The 19,763-nt window shown below is 39.8% G+C and overlaps 2 protein-coding genes and 1 long non-coding RNA gene across 3 annotated transcripts; 2 read left to right on the top strand and 1 right to left on the bottom strand.

The window, feature by feature from the left end:
• Window positions 1-266: 266 nt before the first annotated feature.
• On the top strand, window positions 267-14,347 carry itgb3a (integrin beta 3a). The gene is made up of 15 exons (XM_078268982.1): window positions 267-431; window positions 2,341-2,426; window positions 2,697-2,901; window positions 3,175-3,427; window positions 3,549-3,711; window positions 3,821-3,982; window positions 4,096-4,191; window positions 4,284-4,373; window positions 4,466-4,600; window positions 4,682-5,111; window positions 9,149-9,371; window positions 10,613-10,713; window positions 10,939-11,058; window positions 12,033-12,199; window positions 12,378-14,347. The coding sequence occupies exons 1-15, from the start codon at window positions 335-337 to the stop codon at window positions 12,441-12,443; spliced, it is 2,394 nt and encodes a 797-aa protein (XP_078125108.1). The 5' UTR covers window positions 267-334; the 3' UTR covers window positions 12,444-14,347.
• LOC144529723 (uncharacterized) lies at window positions 5,426-7,222 on the bottom strand. Its single transcript, XR_013503044.1, has 2 exons — window positions 7,015-7,222; window positions 5,426-5,977 (listed from the first exon to the last, which is right to left on the bottom strand). It is a non-coding gene; the product is annotated as an uncharacterized LOC144529723 (long non-coding RNA).
• Window positions 14,348-15,775: 1,428 nt separating the features above from the next.
• Window positions 15,776-19,605, top strand: mettl2a (methyltransferase 2A, methylcytidine). Its single transcript, XM_078270165.1, has 9 exons — window positions 15,776-15,949; window positions 16,557-16,645; window positions 16,874-17,142; window positions 17,776-17,825; window positions 17,931-17,991; window positions 18,086-18,225; window positions 18,327-18,433; window positions 18,857-18,922; window positions 19,019-19,605. Exons 1-9 carry the CDS (start codon window positions 15,798-15,800, stop codon window positions 19,162-19,164), a joined length of 1,080 nt encoding a protein of 359 aa, XP_078126291.1. The 5' UTR covers window positions 15,776-15,797; the 3' UTR covers window positions 19,165-19,605.
• The last annotated feature ends 158 nt before the right edge of the window (window positions 19,606-19,763 follow it).

The following is a 19,763-nucleotide window of genomic DNA, read 5'->3' as shown; positions in this document are numbered from 1 at the left end:
GTAGCTTTTAGGAGTTGCAGAGACATCTGTCCAGGTGTTTCTTGAGACAAGGTATAAACCCAACCATAATGGCTGTGTGTAAAAGTCAATGTACTGTTACCGTATGCAAAAGTGAAGTAGGCTTTTGGTGTTATTTTCCTCCTCGACTTATCAAATGTTATTGAACCATTAAGAAACGAGTGTCAACATGCCGTTCCCATGTAGGCTACATGTAGCCCACTGTATGGAGAGTTTTATGTATGAGGCAACGCTATGACCCAACATGCGTTGTCGAGAATGAGGAAAGGCGTTCGAGTTGAGAAGTGAACAAGCCCACAGGGAACACACGCGGCTCATGTCAAGTCGGCTCCGTTACTCTCCAGCCATGGGGACTTTATCAGACCGTCCAGTGATCCTGTTTCTCCTTATGTTGTCAGCATCAAAGGTTTTCGGTAAGTTTATATTACTTGGGCTGCTTTTTAAAACGTTCACCTGTTTAGCCGACCTGGGGGTGTTTCCGCCCGACTTGTAGCTCATCTTTGTAGGTACCACCTACTGTTAATATTTATTATGTTCTGATGATTTTTCAATAAAATGTTCTCAAACGGAACATAGAGTAATTTACTGTTCGCTGACTTGAATGGAGCGACGCTGTTTGTAATTTGCGCTGCTCTGTTGGAGCTTTCGCCACCTCTCCTTATAAGGGAGTGAAAATGTGTTTCCCAAAGCGAGGGGACCAGGACTCCCTGGGTCTCCTCAGAAAAAAGAATCAAGGATCATTTCATTATCAGCAAATAATAGGGAATGTGTAGGCTGTACATTATATAGGCTATATATATATGTGTGCTTGTTTGGGGTTTTACTTTTTCTCAATTAACTCAAAAATGAAATAAAAACTATTATGACTATGTAGTCTACTACACTATCAGACTTATTTGGAGCTTAAGTAGTGTAACTGAAAAACCATATCCTACTGTGTGCTTATTCACTGTGTACTTTAGGGGTCCTTGACCATGCCAGGTAATTTGGGAGTTGATATGATTTCAGGTAGTTATTCAAGAGTCCAATGAAGTCCATTTATTCTTCTGTCAGATCTCAAATATAACACTTTCTACACAGGTAGATTCACCTTGGCAACTATGCTTCTGTGTTATCTCCAGTGAGCCACACCCACAGGCCATGCTAGATAACAAATAGAAAAGCGTTTGGTATTAGGCCTATCTGTTGAACTACATAGAATGAAAAGGTAGGTGTCATTTGCTAACATGGTCAAATGGCCAGGACAAGGATTAGAATCATTAACGTTATGGGTAAACTGCACCGAGACTTGACCATCCAGCTTGCTCGGTACTCTTGTGATGGACGGTATCTGCATTTGTGGTTGAACAGAGCTGCATGTTGCACTGCTGATTAAAAAATGTGGTCAGTAGTGTGGTAAATTAAGTTGCAGCACTGTGTTGCCGATGTGTAGGAAAGGAACTTCGTTGACACTGTCCTTGATTATAAAAGGTTTATTACATCAAAGATTTCAGCATCAATTTACAGACTCCATGGACATCTGGAGAGATGACCGACCCAATCTTGAAATTTGTCGCTCTGAGGTTATTCTGGTCAAACCTGAAAACATATACCCTGAGCTGTGTGTAACATGAGACGTGATGATGGGGGTAAATGAATCCAGGTCCTGGGGTCAATCAATCAGTAACCCCATTTGCCCCCACAGAGCTACTTCTGTGTGCCCTCAGCCTCAGCCAAATGGAAACATGTTTGTTATAACAAAGACTTTAAGTCAATCAGATACTACAGTAGTTATCTATGTCACTCTGCTTCAACAGTAAATGAAAGGAAATGCACTCAAGAACTATACTTAAAGTGCTATTTTGAGGTACTTGTACTTGAGTATTTCCATTTTTCTGCTACTTTCTTATTCTTCTTTTACTGTACTTATTTACAGATTCCGATTAATAATACAAAATATAATCAGACTAAATTATGATGTATTATTATGGATAAAGATAAGACTTTATTGATCCCTTGGTGAAATTCACAAGCTACCTGTGGTGTATATAGTAAAAAAGAAAATAGCCCCACCTTTACCAGTTACAACATTTAAGTAATTTACATCAATAATTTGCCTATTATCAATTATATAATAAACATTATTCTGAATTGGGTACATTCTGTATAAAGAGTACTTTTACTTTTTGTAACAGTATTTCTACGTTGTGGTACTGCTACTTTTACTTTACTTTTTTTCATTTTTTTTTTCTTTTTTTCTTTACTTTTTATTTTTTTTCATTTTTACTTTACTTCTTCCACCACTGATTTTGTGTTACATTTCTGTTTGTGTGATTATCAAAGGTTCCAACATCTGCACATCACAAGGAGTCACCACTTGTCAACGGTGCTTGGCTGTTCACCCTACCTGTGCGTGGTGCTCTCAGGAGGTAAAAACACCAGACGCACACATACACACAGTGTCTAGTTGCTCCTCCCATTCATTGCTCAGTGCAACAAGTTGGAGCAGAAACCTCATTTGCCAACAGCATTCTTCTTCTTGTCATCCTAGTTGTTGTTTAACATTCTTATTACAGTACATTGTAGCCTCTGAACTGTTACGATTAAAAATAAGAGGAACATGGGTGTTGTCCTCAGGGCTACATGGGAGATACATAAGAACTTATGGATTTTCTTTAATGCAATGGTACTTTATTCAGGAGTATGGGAAGGGGGGATCCAGCACATCCCGCTGCGACCTGAAGCAGAATCTGCTGAATGGAGGGTGCAGTAGTACGGCTGTGGAGTTTCCCTCCAGCACCCTGAGTATTCAGGAGAACAAACCGCTCAGCGACAAGGCCTTGGGTACTGCTGACGATGTCACACAGATAAAGCCTCAGAAAATCCATATGGCACTAAGGCCAGGTACTTTTACACCCAACAAGACATCACCTTTATGACTAGTTGCTAACAACCATGACCAGATATACACATTGGACACCAGACACCAAGGAACATTATTATTGTTGTGCATGCACTAAAAGCCTGATGCACCAGAGTTGGTTGCACATCTGTAACATACTGATTCTGTTTTTTATTATTATCTAATATTTAATAATTTTCACTTTAAAGACAAAAAAAGATTCAGGGACACACAGTTTATCTCATGCAATCAACCCTGTGCTCTTTCCCTCTCAGGAGATACCAAGCATTTCACCGTGTCAGTGAAACAGGTGGAGGATTACCCAGTGGACCTCTACTATCTGATGGATCTTTCATTTTCAATGAAGGATGACTTGGCTCGCCTTCGCACCTTGGGCAGTGAGCTTGCAGTGGCCATGGGCCGCACCACAAGCAACCTACGCATGGGGTTTGGAGCCTTTGTGGACAAGACCACCTCCCCTTACATGTACATGTATCCTCCAGAGGCAGTCAAAAACCCTTGCTTTGGGTAAGTTATTGTTGATGCTACATTTAAGGAGGAGAAAGAGTTGAAATGGCGATTTTCAAATATTCTGTCCAGTTCCCTTCACTGATTTCCTATCACCCATTCACCTATTCAATACAAATAGAATTCACGACACATGCCTGGCTCAATTTGGGTTCAAGCATGTCCTGTCACTGACAGAGAAGGTGGCTCGCTTCACCGAGGAGGTGGGGAAACAGCAGGTGTCTAGAAATAGAGATGCTCCAGAGGGTGGATTTGATGCTGTCATGCAGGCTGTGGTGTGCAAGGTATGAAAATGTCATTACATACACATGCTTGCAGATTGTGTGCATACATACATACAGTATTAGTTTGTCTTTTACTTATCATCTTTTTTTCTGATTTAATCATCATCAGGACAAGATTGGCTGGCGTCCGGATGCCTCGCACCTTTTAGTATTCACCACTGATGCCAAAACTCACACCGCCCTGGATGGACGTATAGCTGGAATTGTCCAGCCCAATGATGGACAGTGTTACCTTGATAATGACGATGTTTACAACAAATCCACTGTGCTGGTAAAGGCATAAATTAAAGTACATCAATTATTCACTTTGGTTTTTAATAGTTTGTGGAGTTGTTGGACAGAAGCTGCTTCCATTGAAGACAATTTGCTTCCTGTGTCTTTCAGGACTATCCTTCCTTGGCACTCATGACAGACAAAATGTCTGAAAACAACATAAATCTAATTTTTGCTGTGACCAGCTATGTGGTGCCGCTTTACCAGGTAACTGCACTGCTTGTGCAGCATGAATTTGTTTAAGTTATGAAAAACACAAAAACTGTGACATCATCTTGCTGTCATGCCTGTCATTCCAGGAGTACAGTCAGCTCATTCCAGGCACAACTGTGGGAACTCTGTCCGATGACTCTGGGAATGTTATTCAGCTCATTGAGGATGCTTATGCGGTAAGAATTTCCCAAATGTAGGACAATATGTATGTAACATCTGTAAAGTGATATAATTTAACTGTTTAACCTCATAAATTGGTGTTGAGCAGAAAATTCGCTCTAAAGTGGAGCTGGAACTACTGGGAGTCCCAGAAGAGTTGAATCTCTCCTTCAACGCCACTTGCCTAAATGGAGAGGTCATCCCTGGACTTAAGTCTTGCTCTGGCCTCAAGATTGGAGACACAGTATGTATCTGTTGAAATGCTGATATGCACATCTGATATCTACACACACAGATTGTCACAGAGACATGTCCTCCTCTTCAGGTGTCATTCAATGTGGAGGCTCAGTTGCGTGGCTGCCCCAAAGAGAAGAGCCGAACTTTTACAATCAAACCTCGAGGCTTCAAGGATTCCCTGGAAGTCACGATGGACTTTGCCTGTGGCTGCGAGTGTGAGGCGAAGGCCGAAACCAACAGTCCCATCTGTAGCAACGGCAACGGGACCCACGAGTGCGGTGTGTGTCAGTGTCACCAGGGTCGTCTGGGCCCACGCTGCGAGTGCTCAGTGGAGGACTACAGTCCATCTGATGATGCCAACTGCATCCCAAAGCCAGAGGGGCCAATCTGCAGCGGGAGAGGAGACTGTTTGTGCGGACAGTGCTCCTGCCATGCAAATGAGTTCGGTCAGGTGTGGGGCAAATACTGCGAATGTGACGACTTCAACTGCTTGCGCTTCAAAGGGTCGCTGTGCGCCGGTGAGTAGATACACGTCTTTCTGTTATGATCAGTGTCAGTCCTCTTCGCAGCTTTGCCAACACCAATATGACATTTTGCTAAAAAACAAACAAATAAGGAAGCGCTTAATGGATCTGACAGTGCTCCTGATGCACGGGTAAGGAAAAAAGTGGAATGAATTTCCCAAACATTCTAGGCACTTTGCTTCATCAAGGTACAAAAGTAAAAAACATTATTTAAAACAAGACCAACACGTGTTGACCGCACGCCAATCTTCCTCATGGTCAAACAATCACACAATCACAAGTGACAAGGGAATTAAGTACAAGCTTCAATCATACATATGATAATTTTAATAGCCTCATCCAGCTCCCTCATTAGACCTGTACTCAGTACTCAATGAATATACAATATGTCATAAATAAAAGTAATGAAAACATATATACAAGTATATTATCTTGAAACCACGCCATTTTGCTCTTACTCTTTGAAACATTTAGAGCAAAAGCACTGGCCTTAAATGGTTTGATTCACACAAATTGCACATATATTCTTATTTACCTCTGTGGTATCTAGCCATGCAGATAGTTTTGTGAGCACGAGGGCCATGCTGGTGTTAGCATTTAGCTCAAACCACAGCATCACTGTGAGAACCACAAACTTAACAGCTTTTCCCTTCCAATATATCAAATGGTGGCAGAAATCTCAAAACCTGGCCACATACAACTTAAAATATCTGCATGTTTTTTGTACTTGGGGTGAAGCAATCCTTTATGCCAATGTTAGCAGGAAAGATAAAGTTGTCCTTCCCTTCCTTTTTCCTCTTCTCTGAAGCCCAGTCTGACCTTAATGGGAATTACTCTGGTTGTTTCCAGTTGCTCTCAGTCTGTAAACACATATTAGTCAGTTTACATAGTTTTCTGATACTTGACAAATACAAAATCCACAGTCTTTTCAAAACTAATGTTCAATTATTATTAGTCTTTGTTTGCTTGGAAAGGACATGTACATAATTGTAAATTTAGTTGCCAAGCATAAACAGTAATGCTTACAAATGATCAATCCTCTGTTAGGTCTGTAAACTTGATGTGTGTACTGAGTTTGATTCATGTTGTTACCTCTAACAGCAGTGCAACATGATGTGCTTTTACTCCCTATTACAAGTTTTAACAGCTCAGTGCACAGTTACTCAATCACAGTGATAAAACTTTAATAGGCTTTGTCCTTGGGTAATTCAATGTAACAGCAGTTTGGGCCTTTGATTGTAAGGAGGACGCTGAGCAGAATAGGAAACTGCTCTTTTATCTTTATGTACATTAGGCAGATTAATCTCAAACTATGCATACTAACTGAAATTAAAAGATACATTTAAGTTGCATTATGGGAATAGTAGGCACCAGCATTTTTGGAGCTAGAAGTCAGGATATCTCAGCCTCTGCTGTATTGATTTTGATCATTCTTTTTTAAATCTCTCTTGTGACACCAATGGAAGTGCAATACTTAATCGTTGAAGTGCAATTTTACCTTAAATTCACAACTTAAAAGTTCCATACAGTTCTACAGTAATGGACTTTGGTTTCCAGTGAACAGAACTGAAAGTACAACATTCAGGATATGGGTATAATTTGACATGAAAATCCCAAATGGTTAATATATACTTTACTATACCAGCCTTATAGTACTTCAAGGTTAAGTTTCAACATCCAAAACTAAACAAAACATACTGTGGGCCAATTGTGATTGCACCATGACCTAAGGAGAAGATGGAGGGCCACCCATGTATATGTTAGCAAGCTGCTAACATATGCTGATCTATATCAACAAGGAGGAGTTTGGAGTCTTTCTCAAAGAAGGTTGTTTTTCTGAGAAACAGGTATTAAGGCATTTAGTGATGACACCCAGAGCTTGGGCGCAGACACTCACCCAAATTGCCCACACACACACAAAGCCATGTCTGGTGTAAGACAGTCCACAAAGCTTAATTTTGGACCGCATAGTTGTTGTGTCTCAGTAGAGTCATGGCGTTGTTGTCTTTAAAAAGCGAGCGTCCCTCTGCCTCAGCTCAATTGGAGCTCTATCTCTGTGATATTCCCTGTGGCTGTGTATTTCCTCGTCTGCTGAGGGGCTGTGGGACCGGTGCAGGGCCAGAGAGCAGGAGTCAGCAAGCACAGCCCCAGGCCATAAATATGAGGGAAGAGAGGACAGGAAAGTTTGCATTCCTTTGCTCGCAATTTGCCCAACCTCCTTTCTCTCCATTATGTCGCTATCCCCACTGCACTTGATTCAGTTTCCTCTCTTCTTCAAAGTGTGTAATGCTCTGTTTAACTGTTTGGTCTTTATCCCTGTTTTGTCCTTTTAGCATGTTAACATTCTCTAAAGCCCAGGCATGTGATTAATGGGCAGGATTACTGTGCAGTCTCACAGAGAGAAGGATGATGTAAACCTAAAAACTCCCTTTTATGTGTGAATCAACTTTACAATTAATAAGAAGAACAAGAAAGGTTTAAGTGCAATATGCTGCAAAAATATCCATAGTTACAATAACAATGTAGTCTTGACATAAATATCAGATTTTTCTTGTTTAAAAAGTGTTCCAACAGTTTTCAGCTGTTATCTTGCTGACAGAGTAAGAACGATGACTCAACCATTGTTGCTAAGCGTTATGTGTGAGACTGTTAACCATTAACCAATGACCATGCCTTGTCCTATCACAGCTATAACACTATCTCAAAGAGAAGCTGTAGTAGTCATGGTGGAGACTGGGGAATTGTACATTTGAGTTTACAACAGCAGATGATTTGTTTTAAATTCTGGAATTTGGTGCTTTCTACACTTCCGTAGAGTCTGAGGGTTTGTGTGTGTGTGTGTGTGTGTGTGTGTGTGTGTGTGTGTGTGTGTGTCTGTCTGTCTGTCTGAAGTTGGTCATTTGTGTGTTTATTTACAAAAGAGCATTTCCTGCCTTTGTCAGAAGAGGGATGATTAAGAGATATGTGTAATGTCCCTTGCTGAGTCATATTACATTTTAGAACATTAAGTTACCAGGTTATTTAGTTATTTAGCATTGTTCTAAAGTAAAGTAACAATGTAAAGACAAACAGAGCTGCACACAAAGCTTACTTGTAAATAAAAGTAAGTAAATGTTTGCATTACCCACTTAAAATACCATCAATTTATGACTACTGCTGTCAGATGTTGATCATTGTTTTAAAATGCAAGCTAATCAATTGATTGATTGATTGATTGATAAACAGTTAATTAATGAATCAATTTAAGATAACCATCTAATGACAAAAGAAGCAACATTCTAATTGTAAAAGTAACACATAACAGATAAGTACACAACACATCAGTAACACATTACACTTAACACTAGTGAGTACATTGTTGCAGAATCAAAATACATCCACAGGTACACTTGCCCAGGCATGCAACATGTAAATACACAAGATAATAGGCAACAAAGGACAACCCCCCTGAAACACACACTCACTGATTCATTTAGCAATTGTGTAATTTGTATTTCATAGTTTTGTTTGCCCAACCCCACCCATGTGATTATGGTCCTTGAAAAACATATTTCAGTTAATATGCATTGTATTATTAGATGTATTATTTGAATTGTACAAAAAATTATTTTAATTGATAGAATATATTTTAAAGGACCAGTGTGTAGGATTTAGGGGGCTATATTTGCAGAAATGTAATACAGTATTGATAATTATGTTTTCAGTAGTGTATAATCACCTGAAACTTAGAATCGTATTTTCGTTAGCTTAAAATGAACGGGAGTGGGCCCTCTTCCATGGAGCCCTGCATGTTGAACTGACATGTTTCTACGGTAGCCCAGAACGGACAAACCGAACACCAGCTCTAGAGAGGGCCTTTTGTGTTTTTATGTTTCCTGCCACCGTAGGTTCTACTACATGCTTGGAAAGGAAGGGGTATTCAGTTGGTTGTAATCTGCAACCTCACCGCTAGATGCCACTAAATCCAACACACTGCTCCTTTAAATTACTATTATAGCATTAACCTCATCATCCTTTTTTTATTTAATCAGATCATGGGAAGTGCAGCTGTGGCCTCTGCCAGTGCGACGCAGGCTGGAAAGGAGAAAACTGTAACTGCACCACACGCATAGACACCTGCATGTCCAGCATCGGCATGTTGTGCAGCGGCCGGGGTAACTGTGAGTGTGGGGTTTGTCAGTGTACTCAGCCTGGCGCCTACGGAGAGACCTGTGAGAAGTGCCCTACGTGTCCTGATTCCTGCACTATAAAAAAGTAATTATATTTCTTACTTCTTACCGAAGAAGAGAGATAAAGGAATGGACAAAATAACAGAAAAAATACATGCAAACAGACTGTGTAACTGCGTAACTTTTGAAGTAACCTATACTCAATTAGATGGAGTCCCACCTCCTAGAACGTTCATGTTTTAGACAGCACAAACCTTTTAAAGTCATAGCAGTCGCGAGGCTAAAACATTTTTTTTGTTCTGTGGTTGGAACTAGAGGAAAGATCATGGGGTTTATTTCCCTTGGACCATGAATGTTCTCAGCAAATCACATGCAGTCTACCATGAAATTAGTTTTGATCTGAACATTTTGATCTGAGGGTGGCGCAAGAGGAAAGATCATGGAGTGTCCAAAATGGAAACGGTTCATCCTTTGGGAACCACAAATATGTATGCCATAAGAAAGAAATCTTGTGGGTTTACTGTACAAGTGAAACTTTTGGCCTCGTCATGGCTCTAAAACAATTAAAGATAGGGTCATCAAAAACAACAGGGAACCATGAATATCCATAGATAAATGTATGCAACTTGTATGGAAAAAACAATTGTTGGTCAAGGAAAGTTGGTGGTAAGAGGTCACCAAATTATTAGAAGTCATCCTCTGAAGATGTATACCGAATTTCATGGCAAATTGGCCAGTAGCTAATTATAATTATAATACTAATTGTATTTTTGGGCGCTTTTCAGGACACCCAAGGTTGCTTACAGTGCCTTAAAAACAGTAACCATACAGATAAAACATACAGGTAAAAACAGTGAAACATGAAAAGATACCAGCACAGACAATCACAAAACAGGAAACATAAAAAAAACTTTGAGGGGCTAACTGATATAACGGGCTCTGGACCTCAGGCACTGCTAATACTAAATCTTCAGCAAAGAATTTGAGGCTAACTATGTTGGCTGATAGCACTCTGCAGTGCAACATCTTTCCATCATGATATTCCCACATTCCAAGATGATAACAAACCACTCCCACTCACATTTTCTAACAAATTCAGGTGTGGTTTCATGTACAGCAGAGAAAGAAAAAACTTTTCATGGCCACAACAGGCAGCAGATATCAACACTTTGAAGATGTATCTTGATGTAGCTATACCCTTAGGTGGTACTGGTAGTTTGTCCATCTCTTGCATATCAAGTTGAACCGTGCACTGCTATTAAAGAGCATCAAGAGTTTTAACACTGTGTACTGTATAAAGGTAACCAAATGGGACTCTGCTTACAGGGAGTGTGTTGAGTGTCAGCACTTCAAGAGAGGACAGTACACCGATGACAACAGCTGCAGTAGAATCTGCAAAGATGAGATTAAAGTAGTGGATGAACTGGGTGAGAACTCTTCTCTAACCTCCTCACTACATACTGTGGTCTTAATCTGTTGTGGTAATGCCTACTCTTGATTTCCTCCTGCTGATCATATGGAAGTAGTTGGAGGCTTCATACTTGCATTGTAGTCAAACACATAATACACTGATAAATACTCAATGTTTTTAAAGATCACTTATCACTTTTAATGACCCTGTTTTCTTCTTCTTTTTCTCATCTTTCCTACAGTTTTCCATGATAGACTTGCAGTGAATTGCTCATACAAAGATGAGAATGACTGCGTGGTATACTTCCAGTATTACGAAGATGAAAGTGGCAAATCCATTCTGTTCGTGGTAAAAGAGCCAGGTACTGTTAGAGTTTGTGTGCATGTATGAAACGTTAACATTCTTAGAGAACTGAGCATTAAAGCTTAGATCGGGCCCAAAAAAATCAAGCCCGACCCTACCCGAGCCCGTGCACGTTGTGTCCGAGACACATTAACTGTAATTATGAGCCCGAGCCCGATTTAAACCTGACAATTTTTTAACACGTGGGCCGTTATAACTGACGTTCTCAACTACAGTTCCTTTTACCTGTGGGTAACAGATCAAGGCAGCAAGATAATGAAAGACTTTCTTGTCTCAATCACCTAATTAATACTGTCCTTCGCCACGGTCTGCATGCCGACACACTGGCCGACAACGCGCCGGATATAGGAGAGACCATATCTGCTGCTAAAGGACTCGTGAGATATCTGAAACAATCTGGCCTGGTTGCGCAATTATCAAAGACAGTGCTACAGATGGGGAAGACACAATTTAGCACAGTATACCTCACACTCAAGTCAGTGCAGGACATATACCCAGAGCTACGGGAGAAGCTAGAGAGGCATAGCTTTCTCCCTACCCAATTAGGCTAATAAAGTATGTTGAATGTTGAATGTTGAAAATGATTAAAAAAACACAAAAGACTCGGGCTCGGGCAGAGAATCTAAACTCTACTGAGCATTATAATGCAGGTGCGTTATGAGGACAGAAGAGATTTCAGCCTGCCTGCTGCAGCAAAAGGGGAACAGTGTGTGCATTCGGTAACTTGTCATTTTCTAAAAAAAAGAGTCATCGGCTTCATCAGCGCGTTAACAACAGCTACACTTTGCCGCACCACAGAAACTCAAACATGTTGTGATGATGTACTGAACCACTGTACAATGGAGTGTTTGACACTGGACTGCAGTAGTTGCTCAGCTTCATGAGTAGGCTCCACTGCTTAACAAACATCATGGAAACCAGGAGGAAATGAGCTCTTTTTCTCCCTCTGCCTTCCTGTCTCTCGTTTCTCAGAGTGTCCTCAGGGTCCAGACATCTTAGTGGTGCTCTTGGCAGTGGCCGGAGCCATCCTGCTTCTGGGCCTTGTTGGCCTGCTCATCTGGAAGCTGTTGGTCACCATCCACGACCGCAGAGAGTTCGCCAAGTTTGAGGAGGAGAGAGCCAAAGCCAAATGGGATACGGTGAGATAATAATATAACTAAAACACTAACCGCATCCAACAACAGCTTCTCATCAGTGCTGCTAATACAGTAACAGAATTTGGCTGCCTTCTAAAGGGGAAAGTCTTAAGATTTCTTCATAAAGTTGGATCTGTTTGGGACTGAATTAAACAGCATTTCCTCTGTTTTCATTTCCCAGGCTAACAATCCTTTGTATAAAGGAGCCACCAGCACCTTCACCAATGTAGCATACCGAGGCAACTAACGACTACATGCTATGAGCAAAACTCAGGGGCCAGCCACAGAGATGGAATGTAGTAGCAGAGAAATGGATGGAAAGAAGATCTACACTGTAGCTGAAAAGTAGTTAATGCTGTCAATAATGATTACAATGGTGTAATAATTGTACATATTGTAAAAAAATCTGTTTTCACACTATGTCACATGGTTTTCTCTAAGTACTCTACAGTCGGATAGGAGTTCATTAACATAAACAATTATACTGTCCGTTTACAGTAAGGGTGTTACCGAAATCTGTGATGAGTCGAGATCTGTGTCCCTCCTTCTAAAATGCGTAGCACCCCCTCCGTAGTTAGGGTTAGGGATAAGGGTTTTGTTCAGGTTTAGGTAGGGCAACACAGATCTTGACGGGTCAAAGCTTTCAGTGCCACAAGGGGAACTGCTGCTGAAAGTGGTCTTTTTACCAATTCTTCTACCACTTCAGGTTCTACCACTGCAATATTAGTTGTTTACATTTTTTTTAGTATGCCTTTTTAGTTTGGCTCACATTTTGAAATTGAAAAAGGAATAACCATTGCCTAATAGTAATAAGTAGGTATAGAAAATACATGAATGAATGGTCTTTTTGAAGCCCTCTTCAGTGTCTTTTCTATATCTCCTTAACTGCAACCTCTAGGCTGACTTGGTTTACAGTGATGTGTGTGGTCTAGATTGTTATTTAAATGCATATCAGCAATGGTAACTTTATAAATGCTTTGACATGTTTATTTATCCCTGCACCATCACCTGTTTTTGCGCCGGTTGGGCTTTTGTATTATGGCAAAAAGAATCTTGCCATAGCTGAATTATAAAATATTTCAATTTTCTACTGACCAGCACTGTGTTACACTGAAATGCCAAGCTCTTCCTTTGTGTATGAGCAGATTTTATTGCACATCCAATATGATTGGCCATAATGCAGTGTAATTGTTGATAATGAACACATTTACTCTTGCGTAACCTCAAAATGGGAGAAAATAGCACAATGTGAGGTGTATTTTAGTTGTCTTAGGAGATGGCTTGCACGCCTGTTGCGTAGTTGTCTGTTTTTGTGCAGCATTTTTAAAGATGCATGAGGTTTTGCTGTAGTTACACAAAGGGAATGTTAAATATTAAAAAAATATACCTGACTTTGACTGATTTTAGCCTTTAAGATCAGACTTACAAGCAATAAGTTGCTAAAATTTCTGAAATAGAAAACGTTATTTAACTCTTTCTGTATTCCCTCTGTGATGTTGGTTGACAGTACATTTTGGTGGAACATTACAATAAATATCACTGATGGCCTGTGTGATTTCAGTGAAAAGCTGAATGTTTCATTCTGCCTCCCAGCTTTGTTAAGACACACAGCAAGATATTTCACAAACACTCTGAGATAAACTCTGAAAATGACTAAATGCAAACATTGAAAATCATTAAATTAAGCAGAGAGAGATGTATAAATCCTAAGAGGTTTTTAATTAATGTTTTCTTTGAGTCATAAATGTCAGAAGTATATTAAAGAAAGAATGATTCGTTAGCTAGGTTTTTCCATTCAATTTAAGTTCACTGTGATGTGGGTGTTATACTAATCGAATGTCAGGCTGCCGAGGCGAGAATTTCCTTTGACCACATTCCTTCACTTATCTTCTGTATCAAGCCATAACATATTTCCTGTTGCATGGCCCATGACGTTTTTAGTTTTATTGTTCTTGTGCACTTCTCTGGTATTCAATCTGATAAATGTTGTCACAAAACATAGCATTTCCTTCACTACCCACAACATATTTCTGTCATGGCATCCTGTTCACACCAGCCTGTTGAGTCTAGTTAATATGTGCTGCACCCAGCCATTTTTATACAGTTTGTTGGTACTTAAGTTCACCATGGAAATAAAAGGTACATTCATCATTACTGTCTAAATTAATTTTCCTATTAGCTGACATTAAGTCACAACTATGTAGAATGTGTTACTGGTACTGCTTAGGGTACAGCAAGTATGCCCATATTCTAGTATTTTCTAAATGTGTATAATTTTTTATGGATAATATCAAAGCGGATCTTGGGGAAATTACCATACATGGGAAATGCCTCCGTACAGTTACCTTAGGTTTCGCTGTTTATGTTGTAATATAACATGTTTAATCAATGGTATGTAGCATATCTGCTGTCTTATCCAGAATCCTAGTACAAATGAAGAGTGTGTCTATCTGCAGTAACAGGAGGGTGTATTTGTAAATCGTATAGCTCAGTCCAGATGTTTACTACCTCCTGACTTTAAACTCAACAACAATCAGGTCAACTAAGCATTGTCCTTAATCTAGTAAATAACCTTTTAGGGTTTTTCTTGCAGCCCATGCAAATGTTATAGTATAATAATATAAAGATATGTGCATAAAAATGTAGAAAAGTATCATGTTCAAAGTATCACTAAATCTTTACCGCAAGCCTACAGATAGTAAGTAGTTGCTGTAGGATCTCTGCAAAAACTTCCAGAGTGCAAGAAAATGGCTAATAAGGGTGGAACCTGTTTATTTGGGAATCAGACAACTGATAAATGTATGAGGTCACAAAAATCAATCCACAAGTGTACGATGATTTCATTTGTTTTACATCTGTGCACAAATTACGTTTGATAGGACTGGGGGAAAGTCATGTGTATTCTCATACATGGGCCTCAGACTGACCATAGCAATGATGATATTGGCAAATGTCTCCCTCTAGTGTATAAACACGGCATTGCTCAAATGCTGCAGCACACCTGTGGATGTGCAGCCCTGAAAGTCTTGTGCAAATCATTTAATTGTCAAGCAGCCTGTAGTACAGTGTACAGAGCTGGATGATAGTGTGACTGTGACTTTTCAGTTGAGTTGTTATGGCCGTCCATCGACATTTGGATATGGAAGCGTGTCTCCTTCATGTGCTCCAAACAACATCGCTAATATGTAGGTCGCAACTAACTTATGCCTATTGGTAGCCTATACTGTCTATGCCGATGCAGTCTGTACTTCGGCCAGTGAAAATGAAATGTATCATTTTGTACTGTGGCAACGAAGGAGTATGTACATGCTCTACAAAAATTCTAGAGGTAAAGACAAAGGGGAAATATGCCTTAGAGTTATACGCGACCTGTTTTACAGGTGAAAACATGTCAATAGCAAATATTTAGATCCCAAAACAACAACATAATTACAGAACCATACTCTCTACCTTTTAAAAATGCATTGCAACTTTTGTTGTCAGAAAATCTCGACATACTAAGTTGCATTTACATTACTGGTCTTAATTGCAATATGTCCGATAATCCGTGAACGCAGCACTATTAGATGCACGGCCCCTCTTCCGTTGCGTCAGTTCGAACATGGCGGCGCCCCATGTCGTGGTCGGTGTGGATGGAGACAGCAGCGAAACAGGGCTTGTTCTGTCAGATTCAACCACCGGAGATGTGAAGAGACCTCAGTTCGGGACACGTTTCCTCACAGACCCACGACAGGTCTTCCAGCACAACGCATGGTGGGTCATTTATTCCAGAAACCCAAAAGGGCAGGCAGATGTTTGGTGTGCATCTCTGTCAGAGCAATATGGTCAGTGCCAGTGTCCTCTGGCTGAGGTATTATCACTACTTAGCTACTTTAGTAGTACATTAGTTGTATGGATGGTCTTTTGCTGAATTGACTGTAACGTTATCTAAAAATAAGCAAATGTAAAAGCTATTATTTAGTAACGTTAGCTATGGCATTCTGTTTGTTGTTTTGATAGAGGGGTTATAAGTTATCCTGTGGTCATCTCCTCTGATTATATTGGCCATTAAATAAAATATATTTTAATTCCAATAATCAAATGTGGATAAAATGATGACATTACTAGCATTACTCCATTCTGTTGAGCAAGTGAACAATATAACATTACCTGAAGTTCCCTACTCTTTATCCCCATTAACTGTTTTTGGTTAATTTATTTTGTACTGGTTGTTTATTTTTTGGCAGGTTTTTCCTTTTTTCATATTGAGAGTCTAAAAATATTGGGTGTTGCATGCTATGCAGATTGTAAAGACCTTATAGGGCTATATAAAACCGCATCACATCACCCACACTGGATAATAGTGCTCTGTTGCCTACAGGGACAATGTGGAGTGGACTGAAGAACAAGAAGCATCTGCTAAGAAGAAAGTCTCAGAAAACAATCAGCCACTACCTGCAGAGAAACAAGGTAGCGTTGCTGTTGTCGAGACTCATTGCTCATACACATGACTGGCATCAAGGATCAGTAACAGAACTATAAATGATTCTAATGTTGTATATGTATTTATTTTCATTTCATTTGAGTTTTATCTGATCAATGTGTAAAAGGATACAGAAATTGTTGTCGTTGATTTGTAATAATAATTATGACTTACTCTTGCTCTTACTCCCCTGCCTTACCTTTTTTTTTTGGCAGAGGAATACGACAGCCGGGCAAATGAGTTCTGGAATGGTTTTTACACAATCCACGAGAATCGTTTCTTCAAAGACCGTCACTGGCTCTTCACAGAGTTCCCAGAGTTGGCCCCACAGTGTAGCCTCAACCATGAGTCCCATCTCGAGGTCTCTGGCACAGATGACAGTCGGCAGGATTCTCTGGATCAAGAACAAAGAAGGGAAGTTGCAGCTTTGTCTCACACTGATGGTGACATCCCTGGCTCCTCTGCCTCATATCGCATTCTAGAGGTGAGAGATTAATTTGAAAGCAAGTTAGCTAAACTTGAATCATACAGATTTAATGACAAAACCAAATGTCTGCTGTTATACACCTCTGTTTTCAGTTCTGTTGTCTGCCTGTTAGTAAGTGGTCTAAAAAAGAATGGCAACAGATCTTAGTGGAAATTGGTGCAAAGAATTGCCTAAAATTGCAAAATCTCTAATTAACTACTGCACTTACATAAATGGATGAAAAAATATGGCACATGCCCCATGGTTGTCTACCACTGTTTATGAATATGATGCAAATCTAGTTCCAGATACAGACAAAACCTTTGTAGTAGAAAAGTCAGCGGCCTCACTCAATACATCATCTTTTTCTGTTTACTAAAGAGCAAAAAGTGAAATATGTTTGAAATTTGTTTTGTATTGTGTATAAGCAGCCTCCTCACATGGATCACATTGTGGTATCTCTTATTGTTATGCCAAATAAACACTTCTAAACATTTTCTATTAAAATAAATGTGTGCAGAAATGCATTTTCTAGTAACCGTATCAATCTTTTTGATAGTATTCATTCTCTTGAAACAAACTTTGCTACTGTAGGTGTTGGTGTGTGACATTGGGTGAAATTGGAGTAAACAATTGATGTTTATTGGACAGGTTGGCTGCGGTGTAGGCAATACAGTTTTTCCAATACTGAAGACCAACAAGTAAGTGAAGGCATTAGCATGTCGTTTCAAACCATGTTTGACAAATACTGTTCTCTGGTACTGTCTTATGATGTGCACATATAACTGCAGCTTTGCTCTTTGCAGTGACCCGGGACTCTTTGTTTACTGCTGCGATTTCTCCAGCACTGCTGTGGAGTTAGTCAAGGTGAGGTGGGATTCCTGAAAAGATGTCTCATCTGATGTCTCATCTCTAGGGTTGTGGGCTAACGGATTAATTAACATTGCTTTCTTGTCTTCAGACTAATACAGAGTACGACCCTGGGCGCTGCTTCGCCTTTGTTCATGACTTGAGTGATGTGGGAGCCAATTACCCCATCCCAGATGGAACCCTTGATGTTATAGTGCTAATCTTTGTGTTATCAGCATTGCATCCCAACAAGTATGTGTCTTTCTCTGTCTTTCTTCTCCTCTTCTTTTTGAAGAGTGTGTGTGTGTCATTGAATATAGCACTGTTTGTCTTAATGTTTTACCCTGTCTCAGGATGCAGGCATCCATCAGTAGATTAGCGCGGCTGCTGAAGCCTGGGGGAGTGATGCTGCTCAGGGACTATGGACGCTATGATATGGCACAGCTTCGCTTCAAGAAAGGTCAGTCAGGCTGAAGTCCAGCGAAGCGCCAGTCCAAATAGCTGTTCAGAACGTCCAGATCCAGAAAGCTTCATTTTACAAGATCTATGATTAGTGGTTATCCTTGAAAATGCGTTTCACAAAATGTGTTTTTCTGGTAGCACCGTTTCAGAATTGACTGCTGCATTAAGTCACACCAAAGCAACTTTCTGCGTTTGGTCATTTTAAATGACAGTCAAAGTATGCTATGGACCACACTTAATGTAGATAGTAACAATAAGTCTGGCTGCACAAGACCTGTCTGACTTGGGGTCCATATGCAGTACTTCTAATGGTACACTGCAGATTAAAACGGCACTGCATTAATGAATAAGTGTTATTTAATGTTTGCAACTTGTTGTAGAATAATAGGTACTGTCTGTGCATCCCTTTTAATTCTTTTAGGAAGGTGTCTGTCAGAAAACTTTTATGTCCGAGGTGATGGAACAAGAGTGTATTTCTTTACTCAAGGTAAAATTCAAGACATTAATACAGATTTACTGAGATTATTTTGCAGAATTGTTCTTTATTATACATATGAAAATATTTCTGTGCTTTGTATTTTAGATGAGCTCCATGGGATGTTCACTGAGGCAGGATTTGAGAAAGTGCAGAACCTCGTGGACAGAAGGCTCCAGGTGAATAGAGGCAAACAGCTCACCATGTACAGGGTGTGGATCCAGTGCAAGTACCGCAAGGCTCTAGCCACTTGAGACCCAGGGCTGAGACAGGGGAGAGAACCCGCCTGGTTTGACCTTTACCTGAACCACTGAAACTAGGAGATCAAATCAAGGCCTTTTTCTGAGGATGTATGGAATTGAGAAGCCCCATTGCATTGTGATAAAGGGATGGAACTGGATAGCTGCCATAATGTTGATGGGCTTGTTTTATGGCTAGAGTTCCATATAGTGCTGAAATTCTACCTACAAGAGTGATGATTTCTAATTTTGTGCTGATGAGTTCAGTAATCTGAGAAAGGACTGGTTACCCATGTTTAAGTGTTTTTATTCTGCCAGATGCAGTTTTTAATGAGCTGATGTTTTGGAATAAATTGCATGTTTTTAAAAATAACTTTCTAATCTTTTTGTACATGCAAAATCAAAAAATCAAACTGTAAATCTTTTTTACATCTATTAAAGTTGCTTTCAAACGTGTTTTGTTAAACAAAGGAATCACATACTTAATGATATTGGTCCATACTGCTTACTTTCCATCACAGTCTCTTGAATGGTTAAACACCTATGATTGAATGGCTACTTTAGGGGGAAAAACCCAATAATCTGGCAATTCACTGATATTATATAAATTCAAT

This window comes from Sander vitreus, chromosome 15 (assembly GCF_031162955.1).
Source record: "Sander vitreus isolate 19-12246 chromosome 15, sanVit1, whole genome shotgun sequence".
In the NCBI taxonomy this organism is placed as follows: domain Eukaryota; kingdom Metazoa; phylum Chordata; class Actinopteri; order Perciformes; family Percidae; genus Sander; species Sander vitreus.
Note: the sequence above shows the minus strand (reverse complement) of the source record. Positions and strands in the feature narration are given on the sequence as shown.